This window comes from Mirounga angustirostris, unplaced genomic scaffold (assembly GCF_029215605.1).
Source record: "Mirounga angustirostris isolate CCGP_5_RB_7025 unplaced genomic scaffold, mMirAng1.0.hap1 SCAF_3, whole genome shotgun sequence".
Lineage (NCBI taxonomy): Eukaryota > Metazoa > Chordata > Mammalia > Carnivora > Phocidae > Mirounga > Mirounga angustirostris.
The window spans coordinates 30084965-30101701 of record NW_026991711.1 but is presented as its reverse complement, the minus strand read 5'-3'; the positions used below and the strand labels follow the sequence as shown (position 1 = coordinate 30101701).

The window sequence follows — 16737 nt, the reverse complement described above, 5'->3', positions numbered from 1 at the left end:
CCTCCAGTCTCCTCGATATACCTAGGAACAGCTTCTGTCTCGTCTCCGCACCTATTTTGGGTTTTCTTTATTAAGGTTTTATTTGAGAGAGAGCGAGTGAGCTCACAAGCGGCAGAAGGGGCAGTGGGAGAAGCAGACTCCCCGCTGAGCAGAGAGCTGGATGTGAGGCTCGATCGCAATCCTGGGCCTCCAGGATCATGACCTGAGCTGAAGGCAGATGCTTAACCAGGCGCCCCTACTTTGGGTTTTCTGGAAAAATTTAAAGCCGGTCCTGAGCCTGTGTGCCCTCAGACTTCTCCCACAGGCCTAGGCCAGGCACCAGGTTACTGTCATAGCTGAGGGCTGGAAAAGGAGACACAGAGCTTCCTAAGTCCTGTGAGGTAGACCCTGGGGCTAGGCGGTCATCCCTTCCTGATGCCTGGGCCCAACATCCTCACGGCAGAATGACATGTTCTGAAGAAAAAGACTGTGTTGCCCTGAAGGTTCTGGAATCTTTTTTGAACACAGGCAGCAAGTCTCAACTGGCCCTTTGAGGATATAAACATGTGAATACCTTCAGAACACTTCTCTGCTTAAGGCATCAAGATTTCTTCATGAAATATTAATCCAAGGTCTTCTGGAGGTTGAAATTGGATTACTTCTGCCTGCAACCCTCTCACCTTTGCTGGGGACCACCAGCAGTGCCCTCAAGGACAACAGATTGCTCCTGCTTTCAAACACATTGAGGCAATTACAAATTGCTTGTGATTCTGGGGCACCATCACCCAACACAAACAGAGTTTGTGTAATCTCCAATGGATCAGATGTATCTTATTTAGATGAAGCGGGACCTTCTGTACTACTTCAGATCCTTCCTTGCTCAGGAAGCCCATGAGTTTGCACGAACTGCGGATCCACAAACTGCATCGTGAAGAGACCAGTCTTTGTGATCTTCAGGTTTTTGTTTTTGGTTTGTTTTGGCAGTAAAGTCTCCCACATCAGGAATTAGACTACTCACGCTGTTCTATTACATTATAGAATTTTCTATTTACGTATTTTTCCTAATGCCTTTCTCTGCCCCTTGAAATACTACTTATTCTTCAAGATGGAGCTCAAATGGCCTCTTAGCTACTCCTCTGCCAACAACAGCAAAAATAAAAACCAGTAACAACAGTCTTTCCTAAATCCTGAAGCACAGGACTTGGACATGTTTATGAAATTTATTAAAAGATTCTCTGAATAGTTACCTGTATCCAGATTTGATCTTTTCAAGTTTCTTCAAAGCAAACATTATACTGACAAATAGATGTATACATTTTCAACAGTGGGAATGTAGAACAAAACTTATCAAAACTTTTGCCATTCTCATGAAATAAATATAACCTGACTTATGATGACTCATAAATCAATAGTTTGTCAATTTCATGAGTTAACTGTAAAAAAGATCTACAGAAAAACACTGTAGTCTGTAAAAAAAAAAAAAAAGCCTAGTAATTTTGTTGATTACTTTATAAAAGTTTAATAAGGGGCTTGTTAGTAAGATGGGGTTGGTCAATTTCCTAAATGTTTTCTTTTCCTCTCTTTGGCATGTGTCTGTTTATTAACATACATATTTATATGTTTGTCCCAGTGTTTAAGATTCCAAAATGTACTTCATTACCACTCTTCCCTAAGAGTTATGAAAGTCATCATTGTGCTGTGTTAGTGAAGTTGGATGGGTTTTTAGATCATAAAATCTAAAAATTTCCATTTTGTTTCTGAAGCAATAGCTCACACAGTTGTCAGACTTTATCACTGTATAAAAATGTACAGTGGTTTATTGACATATACATTCCAATATGTTTACAGCTGCAAGATAATGAGGCACACTCCGTATTGCACTTCATTAAAATTTCAGGCTCAACGTAACCTAGAAGTTTAAATGAAACTGCATTTGTAATTTAGTAATTCTTATACAGGACAAACATTGATATCTTTATATACAGTGTGATACTTATTACATTTATATGCCAGTCCTAACACAATTTTTTTTTTTAAATAACAGTCTAGGAAATAAACCAGAATATTCCTCTTTTCATCCCCACCTGTGATGCAATTATACAGGATTACAAAAAGGCAGTATACAATAAACAATGATTATTTCTCTTTTTTGCTTGAAAGCCAGCATCATTCTTAGTCCATGGGCATGGCGATTCATTTATATCAATTATCTATAAATGTTCAATGCTTCACAGGCCAATGACGGTAATGGCCACATGCAAACACCTCACAAGTTTGATGTCTTGGTTCAAAAGAAGATAAACCAAAAGAATGGGGAAACTTTCCATAGCAAGAATTATGTACATGGTATTTGGCATCCTTCTTGCACTGTGAATGGTTCATTTTCATGGATGTAAAAATGGTCCCGTCCTTATCCTGAGCAGAGTTTAAACTTTACCACATCCACTTGGGGGATGAAGGCAACTTCTTCTCTGTAGACAAAGGAATCTGAGTGTTCTAAAAAGTGTGAGCATTTCTGCACACTCCACAACCCAGAGCAAATTCTTCCCCGGTGGGTGGATGAACAACATGGAGTGGACATTCAGTTCCTTCTAATTGTTTGCCTTTGGGACCTGTATAAATTTTGAAGGAGGCAAAAGAATATAATTAAAAATGACACATACATACAAACCTAATGTAAATATAAATCACCAATAAGTTATTCAAAGAAATTATATGGCTATGGTTACACAAATATAAAATTTAAAAATTATTTTTCTTCTAGCTACAAAAGTAAAAATGTTCACCATAAAAAATTCAACATACCAGGTATATACAACAGAGAAAGGACAGAATCCCTTACCTACAACATCCTGCCTAGAAATAACCCCTATGAGCTATAGATCTTATTCTTTTTTTTTTTTTTAAGATTTTATTTATTTATTTGAGAGAGAGAGAATGAGAGAGCACATGAGAGGGGGGAGGGTCAGAGGGCAAAGCAGACTCAGACCCCCGATGCGGGACTCGATCCCGGGACTCCGGGATCATGACCTGAGCCGAAGGCAGTTGCTTAACCAACTGAGCCACCCAGGCGCCCTATAGATCTTATTCTATTAGTGAATGAGATACATCACCTAAAAAAAAATTTTTTTTTTAATTGAAGTATAGTTCACACCCAATGCTACATCAGCTCCATATAACATAATGATTCCACAAAATCTATACATTATGTTATGCTCACCACAAGTGTAGCTACCATCTGTCACCATACAAAGCTATTCTAATACCACTGACTGTATTTTCTATGCTGTACCACCTTTCAGTCCCATGACTTATTCATTCCATAACTAGAAGCCTGTACCTCCCCCACTCCCTCTTTACCCATTTTGTATCCCCCCTTCCTGGAACTATCAGTTTGTTCTCTGTATTTATGGGTCTGTTTCTGCTTTTTTGTTTTTTAGATTCCACATGTAAGTGAAATCATACAGTATTTGTCTTTCTCTGACTTACTTCACTTAGCATAATACCTTCTAGGTCCATCCATGTTATCAGAAATGGCAAGATCTCATTCTTTTTATGGCTGCATAACAGTCCATTGTGTGTGTGTGTGTATACCACATCTTCTTCATCCATTTATCTATTGATGGACATTTGGGTTGCTTCCATATCTTGGCTATTGTTAAATAATGCTACAATAAACACAGGGGTGCATATATCTTTTTGAATTAGTGTTTTCATTTTCTTTGGGTAAATACCCAGTAGTGGTATTACTGGATCATATAGTAGTTCTATTTTCATTTATTTTTTTAAATAGGCTCCATGGACAGCATGGAGTCCAACATGGGGCTTGAACTCATGACCCTGAGATCAAGGGCTGAGCTGAGATCAAGAGTCAGAGGCTTAACTGACTGAGCCACCAGGGGCCCCTGGTATTTCTGTTTTTAATTTCTGAGGACCCTCCATCTTGTTTTCCACAGTGGTTGCACTAGTTTGCATTCCTACCAACAGTGTACGAAGGTTCCTTTTAGTCCACATCCTTGCCAACATTTGTTATTTCTTGTCTTTTTGATTCTAGCCATCCAGACTGGGGTGAGGTGGTATCTCATTGTGGTTTTGATTGGCATTTCCCTGATGATGAGTGATGTTGAGCATTAGATACATCATTTTACAGCAAAGAGTGATGAACAAAAATGATAATGAAAACCTATCAGTTCAGTTGAACAGAAAATTATTCTGGATGAGGGAATATGGAAACTTTTGTATGAATGTTTTTCTCCAAGTAAGAACAAATTTAAGTGTAAATAAGCCATGTTATCCTTGTACCTTCTCTGAAGAAAAAGTACACACTGATGAATGGGAAGACTGATTATTAAAGATTGTTATTTTTAAAAGTATCTGAAGGGAAATTAGTAGAAAAATGAAAACTGGCCTAAATATATGAATGGTAAAATAATATAAAATTTAACAATGTGGAAGAAGCACTTTGGGGAAGATATAAGCTTAATAATAATCAAATAGATGAAGCTTAAAAATGGACATTAAGGAGGGCACGTGATGTAATGGTGTAATAAGACTGGTGAATCACGGGCGCCTGGGTGGCTCAGTTGGTTAAGTGACTGCCTTCGGCTCAGGTCATGATCCTGGAGTCCCGGGATCGAGTCCCACATCAGGCTCCGTGCCTAGCGAGGAGCCTGCTTCTCCCTCTGACCCTTCCCCCCTCATGCTCTCTCTCTCATTCTCTCTCTCTCTCTCAAATAAATAAATAAAATCCTAAAAAAAAAAAAAAGACTGGTGAATCACTGAACTCTACTTCTGAAACTAATAATACATTATATGTTAGTTAACTGAATTTAAATAAAAAATAAATAGAAAAAAAAAAGAAATAAAAAATGTACAAAAACCTGTACTTCTCTATTTTAAAAAAGACCTGTTATGTTAATGTGCTTCACGTCATGTGTTTCATATCATTTAAAAAGGACTTTTAGCTCCTTTATAAATGAGGAGCTTTACTGTGCAGGGAATACTGGCTGGGCTTATACTTGAATGCAGAGTCCCTAACAGCAGAGGAAGGGATAAAAGTATGCATTAGTTTCCTACAGCTAGTAACCAAAACAATAAATGTAAATTTTGACTCTATTTAAGAGAAAAGTATGCGATTGGATGGAATGAGCTTATCCAGATCAATGGGGAATGAGATCTTATTTATCTCTTCTAGGTTTAAAAACTTCTGTGACGTAAAAGAAGGAAAACAGGAGGGAAAAAAAGGCTAGTGTTTATGAAGCTTAGGCTGTACATATACTCAGTAAATGTTAGTTGTTATTACTACTACTGAACAACAACAAACTGTGGCCTCATGTAAAGGAATAAAAATTAAGCTCCACAGAAGCGGAAGACCAAGGCATGAGGGTAATATCAAACTGAGGACAGATCATCTCAGAAGGAGAAGTCAACTGCTGGTTTCAGCTAGCAGACACAAGAGCAGCAGTTAAAACCTAGAAAGGTAATTATTCCAGTTATAAATTATAAAGTATATCAGCACCTCCCACCCCAAATCACACTGCACACTGATATTCCACCTGTCCCCCTGGTGGGAGGGGGAGAGCTGTCAGGAGGGGGGACACTCAATGGCAGATCTAACTTAAGTGCATGACACCATCAATGATGGCTCCTGCAAACTGCAGTCCTTGTTTTTTTCTGGGAGAAAACAAAGGGTCATTTATTCAACAAGTATCTACTTAGTGCCTAATGGGTGAATGGTGTTACATCAGGTGCTTGGGATGTAAAAATGAAGAGTACATGGCCCCTATCTTCAAGGAGTTCATAATCTAATCATGATGGTGAAAAACAGTAACAAAAACACACCTGTAGACATTTGCGTGCTTACTACTGAGGCACTGTTCTAGTATATTAACTCAATCTTCTACCAGTCAGAGGCAGGAACTATTGTCCCTACTTTGCAGATAAGAAAACTGAGGCAAAGTTAACTTAATCTTTCTTGATTCTTAGGTCCCTCATCTTTAAAATAGGCACAGCAACATTTAACTCATAGGGAGCTATGAAGGTTAAGTATCCTGGCACGAAGAAGGTAGTCAGCAAATATTTTAGAAAGTAATAGAGGAATTATCTACTTTAACTTCTTAATCTGGACTCTTGTCCTCATCCATATATTAAAAATTGGAATTAATGGGTTGACAGTGGTTAGAGAATCAATCCTTCTGTCCTTCTAAGTAAAATGCATGGCCGTCTTCCCTGCTGATTTCACTGTGGGGTCTGCTTTAATTCTATTCCAGTTCTCTAAAGGAATGGTTAAATTAGAGGAATGTGAGAGGCTGGGAGAGCACGCCTCGGTCTGAGCATTATGATCTTAGACCAGCTACTGTACCTCTCGAGGCCTTAACTTTTCATCTGTGAAGGTGGGGATAACACCATCTACCTTATAGGTTGTAAAAACTACGTAAGAAAATACATTTGAGGGACACCTGGGTGGCCCAGTTGGTTAAATGTCTGCCTTTGGCTCAGGTCATGATCCCAGGGTCCTGGGAGCGAGTCCTGCATCGGGCTCCCTGCTCAGCCTGCTTCCCTCTGCCTGCCACTCCCCCTGCCTGTGCTCTCTCTCTCTGACAAATAAATAAAGTCTTAAAAAGAAAGAAAGAAAAGAAGGAAAGAGAGAGAGAAATTAAGAAAGAAAAGAAAAGGGAAAAAAAGAAAGAAATTACATGTGAAAATGCCCAGGATCGATGACCGTTCCTTCCTTCTGCAAACTCTCTAAATCCTCTCCTGCCTCATTTCTCTGGTTCACGGCTGTTTCCAGGGTGGCGTCCCTGTGATGGCTGACCTGGGTGATCCTGTGAATGTGCGAGGGGAGGCCTTGCCCTGGCCAGAACCTCTCAGCAACGACCCCACCACTATGTTCTCCACCATATTTGTCTTATTGCTAGCTAATCTCCTGATTACTTTTAGTGTTTTGTTTTGTCTTTGTTTCTGAACATAAAAGAAATGTTCTTCCATTAAGCAAAATGTGGATTTTCCCTGATGACACTGCTCGCCTCTAAGCTTTCTCAACTAGAAGCTGCTGATCTCCTGAGCTCCTACTATGTCATAAGGCCAGGAAGCAAGACTGACTCTCCTGGTTTCCATTTACTTCCAGACCACTGACTTACAACTTTCATTCAATAAACCCCTCTCCCTCCCCTTGAAGCTAACCTGATCCAAACGCTGCCCCCATTTCACTCCCTTCATCTGCTCACCTCCAGCTCAGCATCCTCCTCCTGCTATTAGGTTTCACATCTTTATTCTGGCCATTATCCTAAACACCTAGCCTTACATTATTCTGATCTTGCTTCTTTCAAAGTCTATTACATCTACTTAAAAAAAAAAAAAGTTTTTAGAAGGGGAACAGTATAACAATTTCTTTTTGACATGAACAAACAGAAGTAGCCATACTAAAACAAAACAAGACAAAAAACCTTACATATTCTTTTTCTTTCTGGATAATTTATTTCTCATGGTTTAAAAATCAAAATGTTAAAAAAATTGTACATAATAAGTCACCTTCCCCCCTTCTCTACCCATCTTCCTGGTTCTTCCCAATAGTTAATTAATTTTATTAATTTCTAGTGTATTGTTCCAGTATTTTTTAATGCACATATAAACAAATATGAGTAAATATTTTCATTTCCCCCTTTCTTACAAGATCACATACCGTATACCCTGTTCTGTAACTTGATTTTTCATGTAACAGTCTCCTCTACATCTTTCCAGATCAGTACACAGAAACACCACCCTCATCATCATTTTCTTTTTTTTTTTGATGGTTCATAGTACTTAGTGTTTAACCACCCTCCTACTGGATACTTGGATTGTTTACAAATTTTTATTATTATAAGTAATATCCTTGCACATTTGCCTTTTTTATTTACTTCACATATGTAGGTATATCCCCAGAATTGGGACTATTGATGTGTTTGCAGTTTTGAGAGGCACCATCAAACGGCTTTTTCTATAGGGTTCTAGCATCTGCACTCTGATAAGCAGTGAATGAGAGTGTGTTTCCCAGCTTTAACAAAATCGTGTATTGTGCTCTAAGTACTTTTGTATGTTTTTTCACCAATTTCAGATATATCTCATGTAAAATTCTCTTCTGTGGTCATGTTTACCTCACCTTCCACTTCTCTCCCTTCCCACCTCATTGGGACCACCACCCTCCTGATCTCTTCCAATCTTTTCAGTTTCTTTTTGGTTTCATATTCTTATTTTTCTCAGCCTGACCTCCATACACAATCATTTCTCCCATATTCTCAGTGGCTTAACTCCCTGGCTTTCTGATGCTCACTACACTGCCAATTCCCAGTCATTCCAGATCAAATCACTTGTCCATTTTATGGCACTGGTTCCAGGCGTCTCAAAAAAAAAAAAAAAAAATCACAAGAATCCTTTAAAATGGTTCTATTATCAATTCGTAACTTCAAACTTCACATGGCCCTTTAGTGCCAAACAGTGATTCTTTTACTAATCTTTAACTGACTTCCTTTTCCTTCCCCAGGTAACTGTCTTCATTATAACTCCTGACTCCTCATAACCACGGTGATCTTTCTACTTCACTCAGAATGTCAGAAGCTTACAAGGGCCAAGAAATAGCCTGATTCTTCAGGCTAGTTTGAACCGGGTTTCTGCCACTTGGAACAGAGTTCTCATGTGATCATTAAATTAAACCAGAAAGTATATACATCACAGTCGTGTTTAAAAATATTAAAAGCATACCTGCAGGACAGTGTGGTAGTTCTTCCTTGGGAATACTAGTCATTCTCTGAAAATCATCATGACAAGCATTACAAAAATGTGTTGTTCCAAAACAGAAAAAGACAGCCACTGAACAGCAGTAGCGACATTTATATTCCAAAAAGTCTGTGCCATGTTTTGGACACATCTATAGCAAAAGAAAATACATAGACACAAGATTATGGCAAGTCATTTCAAACACACTTAAGATAGTCATATATATAGCTCAGTGATTCATATTTTGCAAGTACCCATAGCTCTCAAAACTGACTGAAAAACTGATGACAGATACATTAAAAATACTGAGGAATAAATGTGTGGCTTTGCCCAAATGGTCTGGAGAAAGCCCTAAATTCTCATCTCAGATCCATCAGAACCAATCTGATTTAATAAATAAGACACATTTAATTTCCTGGTGAATTGTTCCTGGGCAGCCAAATTGAATAGTTAATATTTCATCTATCTCTCAGTCTCACAGCTGTACTGTGAAGATTTCATTGGAGGTGAGATAAAGCTAAAAGTGTGGCTGCAGGTTTAAGAATATGAAATAAGTAAATTTATTACTTGTTGAAATATGGTGACCATTTCATGGAGGACAAAATTATAAAATGCAAATACCATCGAAGAGAATAATATCTATGAATTAATTTGGAAAATTATACACTGCATATAAACATCCGAAAACACTGGGCAAAAAACCTGCTATACTATTCCCACCACATTAGTTAGATTATTATTTTTGAAAAAACAGAGGTTTAACATTTCTAAACTGTCCTTTCTAATAAAATGTTCTGCCCACCTGAGCCCTGGACACATCAGAACAGGCACCACAAATGAGCTCTCTGGGATCATAGTCATCCCCTTGTCCAGCCTCAGCATCGCAGCGAGCTTCACCACCAAAATATGCCTATGCAGAGAACACAATTAGATTACGGCAGGAAAAAAGAAAACCTTGCTATGGGAGATACAGTATGAGCATAGCGAAAGTAAGATCAAGAGGTCTTAGAAAATATTATTATCTATTCGACACTCCCTTGCAATGCCAAGTAGATGCCTGTATGGGTGGATCAGGGTATGAAATAAATCTGCTTTAATTCTGCAATAAACTCATGCTTACAGTAGGAAGTTCAAACATTGTATTGTCAAAACAGAATAACGAAAGAATGTATATTATTCCAAATAAATATCAAGAATAAGATATTAATGATGAGAAACTGCTTTTTCAGGGCAAAGTTTGAGTAATTTTTCTCATTTTGAAGTATTAAATGTTTCCTTCTACTGCTTTGATAAATATGTTTAAGAAATTTCCAAATTTTGGGGCGCCTGGGTGGCTCAGGCATTGACCGTCTGCTTTCAGCTCAGGTCATGATCGCAGGGTCCTGGGATCGAGCCCCGCATTGGGCTCCCTGCTCCGCGGGAGGCCTGCTTCTCCCTCTCCCACTCCCCCTGCTTGTGTTCCCTCTCTCACTGCGTCTCTCTCTGTCAAATAAATAAATAAAATCTTAAAAAAAAAAATTTCCAAACTTTAATACTGTAGTACAAAAAATATGCCTAAAATAAATATTAGTACACAATTAGAATCGTGGGGCTAATGGGACAGGAAAAACAATCAATTTTGATTATACAAAAATTTTTAAAAAGGAAAGGGAATGGGTGCCTGTCTGGCTTAGTCAGTAGAGCATACGACTCTTAATCTTGGGGTTGTGAGTTCAAGCCCCACGTTGGGTGTAGAGATTACTTAAAAAAAAAAAAAAAAGAAAGGGAAATTTGGTAATTCCTCAGAAGACTGCTCATACTTATAAAGCTACACTGTGTACAGGAACCCAGCAGTATCCAATATACACACTCAAATAAATGAAATTATCTTGGTGGGTGGTTTATCTGTATTTGCTCTGGACACGAAATAAATGAGGCCAATTATAATTGGGGCAATCTGCATGCACAACATGTCCCACAGCCAAAAAACTATGTCCATACTTGAGGATAAACAAGATAAGTCAATATAAATCTAGTATCTCAGAAAAACAGGTCAAAAGACAGGCTCCATTGATACAGAGGTTATAAATGGTTGTCCACCAGCTAAATCTGGCCTCAGAAGTATTTCATTTGTCCTGAGGTCTGCTGTTTATTCTAGCTGTTTCACTTTTCTAGATTCCCTGCTTGGCTTCCTAGACATTGGACTGTCATCCCTGTGGTAATACAATGTTCATTTATGATGTTTAACACATTGAACACACAGAAATAATATTTTGTTATTTGTAACAATACAAGTTTCACAAAGGTACACTATTAGTCTTGCCTTGAATGTATGTATATTTATCTGCCTTTTTGGCTATCATCTACCTATTTAGACTTCCATTCATTAGCTGTATTTTCTTTTTGTTACATTGAGAGACTATGCACTTTTCATTTACAGATTCCTTCATTCATTTATGTATTCTCTAATTAACTCAGTGTCTAATAACTGCCAAGTACTGGAGAAAGAGAAACGAAAAAACATTGTCTTTGATCTCACAGAACTTAAGTGGCGCAGAGACAAGTGAATCAGTAATCATAATGCAAAATAAGTAGTTCTACAAAGAAGGTATGTAAGATACCAAAATCATGTGGTAGTGGAGAAGAGTTGCAGGCACATTACAGAGAAGGTGAAACAGACAAATTTGGCTATGCATACAAGCACCTCAGTTTGGGTGGGGTGTCAGGTTAGAGTGAAATGCAGAGGAGGAGTAGGGAAGAGCATTCCATGAAGAGGAACAGCCTATGCAATGGCACGGAGCAGTGAGTGAGTGAGCAGACATGGCCGAATTTGGGGAATTGCAGGCTGTTCGGTATTTGGTAGCATGGGGCGCAAATGGTACATACTGGGAAATGAGACTGGAGATGTGGACAGGGTAAGCAGAAAAATGACACATCAGATCTGAGGTTGAGAAATATTAATCTACTAGTAGTGATGTAAGTGTAAAGGATGGAGTGGAAGGACTAGGGGCTCCACACAAGGGGCTCAGTAAGAAGGCTACTACAATTACCAAAGAAAATGATTAGGGTTGCTGAAGATGTAACAGAAAAAAAGAACTCAAGGAGATTTAGAGACAGAATTGAAAAGACTTTGTAAATAAAGACTGGAGAACGAGAGTGTCAAAGTCGATGATTATAATACTCCTCATGTGGACTTTGAAGTATGTGTGAGAAATTCAAATGTCCGGTAAGCAGTTAAATATTTGTATCTAAATCTCAAAAATTTTGGAATGTCAGGATGATACAGATGTTAGGCAAAGACATGGATATACAGGAGCTCAGCAAAGGTAAGGAGGTTATTATTAGGCACGAATACAGTGCTGAGAAACTAAATATGTAAGGAGGAGACGAATGAAAAGGAACCCTATATAAAGGAGTTAAAGACAACCAGAAAGAAAGGATATCAAGAGTAATGTCCCGGAAGCCAAGGAATTTTAATGAGGAAATGGTGAAAAGAATTAAGAGTTAACTTAAGAGTTCAGAGTAGGAGACATTTATTTAAAAACCAACTGGATTTGGCCAACAGGAGATTACTGATGTGAAGTAGCTTGTGTACAGAAATGTAACACGCTCTGGAAATAGTCTGTATAGGTAAAAATAAATAAAAAAAAAAAAATCCCAAAACAAATTAAGTAAAAAAAAAATTCTACTTCAAATGTAGTATCAAACTTTCTGATTTTTAACTTCAGACTTAAGAGTTAGATATCATTATACAATTCAATTGTTAATCACATAGGTAATCTTTAGTTCTTAAAAATTCCTAGTATAATTTACAGCATACCTTTCTGCATTTGTAGCAGACATAATATGCATATCTGTTCATGGCATAGCCAGCTGGGTCATTATAAAATCTCACACCAGGAGTTGTGATAGCTTCACTCTTATGCAGACCTTCATATTCCAATCTCATTAAGGCTTTTCTTCTGACATCCTCATAGAGTTCTTTTATTGGATCAAGCAGGTCTTTTAATACTATATGATTTATTTTGTTCTGAAATTTTAAAAATGAACATTCTTTAACAGAATCATTTATCTATGAATTCAACAAATACTGAAGTGTGCACCTAAGAACCAAGCACTGTGCCAGGAGATAAGCAGAGAGTGAACATTTTCTAAATAAAATGCCATTTAGGAATAATCCTGTAAAATCCTCACAAGCCCACATTTTCCCAAGATCAGGGACAACAGGGGCAAATGGGATATAAAGCATGAAAATTCTTCACATTTCCTGAGTCTGAACTTTTTCTCTGGCTGCCTTAGCTCCTCTGGGAATAAAAGATTGCCCTGTTGCCACAAATAAGACATACTCCCTCTGTGTGTGTGTGTTCTGGTTCCTTGGGGGTAGGGTAGAACGTCAGGTGACAGAAATGAGGAGGTAGTATTTTCTATATCATCTTTATATATCATTTTCTAAATGTGACCTTTCTTTGTGGTACCATATGAGAAGAGAGGGCAAATTACTACAATCTTTTGAATTGTTCCTCAGCCTAACTAAGCAATAATTGTGCTAAGTCTTTCCATGTTATACCCTTCAAACCAGTCTGCACATCTGAAGGAAACAGGGAGAGCTTAACAGAACAAAAAGGAATGAAGAATGAATAGAGAAGGCATTGTCAATCACAATCTTAAACAAATAAAGGTTTTTTTTTTTAAATTAATCATCACTGGCTTGCCAAAACAAGTTGCTACTTTGCTTACTATCTTTAAAGAGATGGGCAAAATGTCAGTATTTTCTCCTTATTTTACCTAAGATTCTAAAAGAATCTTGGTTTTCAGGCTTCACCTTTAAGGAAGATGAAAACCCAGACTTCATCTTTAATGGCAGGTATCAGAGCCTACAAGCACCACAGGCTCATTCATTTTGGTAGTCACCCATTGTCATGTCACATATCTGAACTCTGAGGGGTCTGAAAGTGGTGACAAACACCCTTTAATGCATGATGATATCTAAATGAATTTTCTGATGCGATATGTTTAATTTCACTTAACCAGCTTTTAATTGACACTTACTGTTTTGAAATGCATAATAGATAGAGGGATCTTATAATATTCTCTGGCATCACCTGGATGAAAAGAGCAGAAACTGATGGGGGCTGGGGGTAAAAAGTAAACTGGGAAGGACACCAAGAGATGTGGACACATTTATTCTGGAGGATGAAGATAAAGATGAAAATAGAAAGTAGATAATTTCTGATTCTCTCCATACCTTGCAAATGGGACAAGATATAAATCCAAATGTTATCCTTGGACCAAGCCATCTGTTTTCCAAAACTCGTCGGCAGCACTGTAAGTGGAATACGTGACTACAGTCCAGCTTAAATTAAAAAAAAGAGAGGGATATAAGCAAATGTGATAATAATAAACACTTGAATAACCGGCAGATTATTCAATGAAGGTGCTAGTTAAAGCAGATAAAAGAAAAATCAAGTTTAGGACAATGAAATTTCAGCACTTCTCTGTTATTCATGAAATATTAACTAGGTCTTCAGCTTCTTCCAATTTATTACCACTTGCATATTAATGCCACCTTATAAAGAGTAAGTCAGGTTAGGGAGTAATTTAAAATTATTCCCTTTTGTATCTCATAGAAAGAAGGAACTACTGATTTAAAGATTTAAGATTTATTTTTTGAGAATATTCATTTATCTTAGAATCATAAGAACTGAAAATATAAAGCAGTGGTCAAATTTAAAAAAACATTTAGCGAATAGTAACTTCAATAATATCACTAATATTATAGACGTACGCATATACTTTACATACAGAGGTGTGTACTACTATGTACACATCAATTACATAGTGCTACCGTTTTGGGTTTTGGAAATTAAGGAGAGCAGTTACTAGATAATCTGATTATTTTTTCCTCCCTTATGAACATTTCATCCATTCCATTGATTATATAGGCTCAGACAAATGACAAATGAAAGCTGAGCACACAAAATGGAAACAGAACATAAAGAGTCGGAATTTGCTCTTCAACAAACTGGGAGATACTAGGGGACATTTTCTCCCAGTGAGGCAAGAAGTTCAGGGCTCTCTTTATTTCACAGATACACTTCTATTTCCCATGTTAAATTCCAGGCACTTTATAAGCTGAGACAACCTGAATGGCTGGTGCTGCTGAGAGCGCCTCGGTGAAGCAGATCATGCACATGTCGTCGGCGTCCTGTTTCAGCGTTGTGGCACTTTTGTCGCAGCCGTGTAGACAGGGCAGACAGTGCTCTTCATTCTTGACACCTCCGCACGGATGGCCACAGGGATGTGTCTTACTACAGGCTATCTTAGCATACTCCTATTAGACATAAATAATAATGGCATACAAAATAACAAAAAAGGCACACAGCCTGGTAATTATATCCATTATGTTAATTTTCTAAGATAGTTCCCACAGGAAATACACATTAAGGCTATGTAGCAATAAAGTTATTTTTATTCTTTTTATTTTTTTTAAGATTTTATTTATATATTTGTCTGAGAGAGAGAGAGCACAAGCAGGGGGGGAGTGGCAGGCAGAGAGACAAGCAGGCTCCCTGCTGAGCAGGGAGCCTGATGTGGAACTCGATCCCAGGACCCTGGGATCATGACCTGGGCCAAAGGCAGACGCTTAGCCAACTGAGCCACCCAGGCGCCCTATTTTTATTCTTTATTTGAATATAACTTATGGATTATTAGCAAATTTTTTTAGTGTGTAATTTTAAAATTTTAATTTAAATTTTTTCAGTGTGTAATTTCTCTTTTAATGTGATTTAAAAAAATTTCACTTCACATAAAGGGAATGATGATAAAAAGTGAAATATAATTTTAATCTATTTATTTTTGTGCATAGTCATGAAGCAAAAAAATTCTGGATATACAATCTCCCAATCATCACCTATCCTTTCATTAAAATGGGTATAAAAAACATACAGGCGGGTGCCTGGGTGGCTCAGTCGGTTGAGTGTCTGCCTTCGGCTCAGGTCATGATCCCAGGGTCCTGGGATTGAGCCCCGCAATTGGGCTCCTGTTCAGCAGGAAGCCTATTTCTTCCTCTCCCACTCCCCCTGCTTGTGTTCCCTCTCTCCCTGTGTGTCTCTCTGTTACATAAATAAATAAATAATCTTTAAAAAAACAAAACAAAACAAAACACCATACAGATATCTTTCACTAGCTGGGCCCTATCCAAGTTCTTGTCAACTGAATTGAACTGAAAATATCTGGATAGCATGAAATATGTGTATGGATATTCAGGACTAAAGAACTGTCAAATATTGAAAGTTGATTATAGGGAAATAAGTGAATAGAGTATGTAAGAGGTCAAGGAAATGCAGTCCATAGATTTTTACCTTTTTGTAGCAAAAAAGCAAACATTAAATATTTATTATGGTGATAGTTGATAAACACACACTGTCTGTGTGGGTTTGAGAAACTTATCCATTCTCTAGCTCTGATAAAGCATTTAGCTCTTGATATGGGGAATATATTAATTTAGAAAACTGAAGTGATGCTGAGCTCTAACTCTTATTTAACAGGAAGTAAATACATCATGAGGGAATGCATGCTATTCCTAACTGGGACAGCCTGTCTAACTGTATACTCACCTGGCAGTCTGCATCAGAACACACACTGCCAACAGCAGATAACTCTGTTCCACTCCTGGAACCACAAAAGCGGCATGCTTCTGAGCTACTTGTGGTGGGCTTGCCTAGGTTCAAGCAGAAAAAGAAAAATCCTCCTTAAGAATATGTTTTCTACATATTTTAATACAACTAATAAAAAAAAACAACAACAGGAAAATCAGGTTTGTATCAGTTGCTATCTCTGGGAAACCAGCCAGGCAGTTTTACAGTGGAAGGGTTGTAAAGCTGTTGTAATTATAAAGTAACTAATCACAAAAAAAGGGACAAGAAACTAAAGACCTATCTGAAGCCAAACAGATAGCAGGTTGAGCAGATGTGGCAAATCTCCAGCTCCAAAAGCACAGTTCCAGATAAAATATAATAATAAAAT

The 16737-nt window shown here is 37.7% G+C and overlaps 1 protein-coding gene across 11 annotated transcripts in view; it reads right to left on the bottom strand.

Moving 5' to 3' along the window:
- Nucleotides 1–1778: 1778 nt before the first annotated feature.
- Nucleotides 1779–16737, bottom strand: part of MYCBP2 (MYC binding protein 2) — a 271236-nt gene continuing 256277 nt past the window's right edge. For all 11 annotated transcript variants that reach the window (XM_064585965.1, XM_064585966.1, XM_064585967.1 and 8 more), the window contains 7 exons: nt 16329–16432; nt 14855–15043; nt 13958–14065; nt 12533–12742; nt 9536–9643; nt 8719–8884; nt 1779–2591 (listed from right to left, as the gene is read on the bottom strand). In XM_064585965.1, the coding sequence (XP_064442035.1) occupies nt 2476–2591; nt 8719–8884; nt 9536–9643; nt 12533–12742; nt 13958–14065; nt 14855–15043; nt 16329–16432 (1001 nt within the window). In that variant the 3' untranslated portion in view covers nt 1779–2475. The remainder of the gene's footprint in view (nt 2592–8718; nt 8885–9535; nt 9644–12532; nt 12743–13957; nt 14066–14854; nt 15044–16328; nt 16433–16737) is intronic.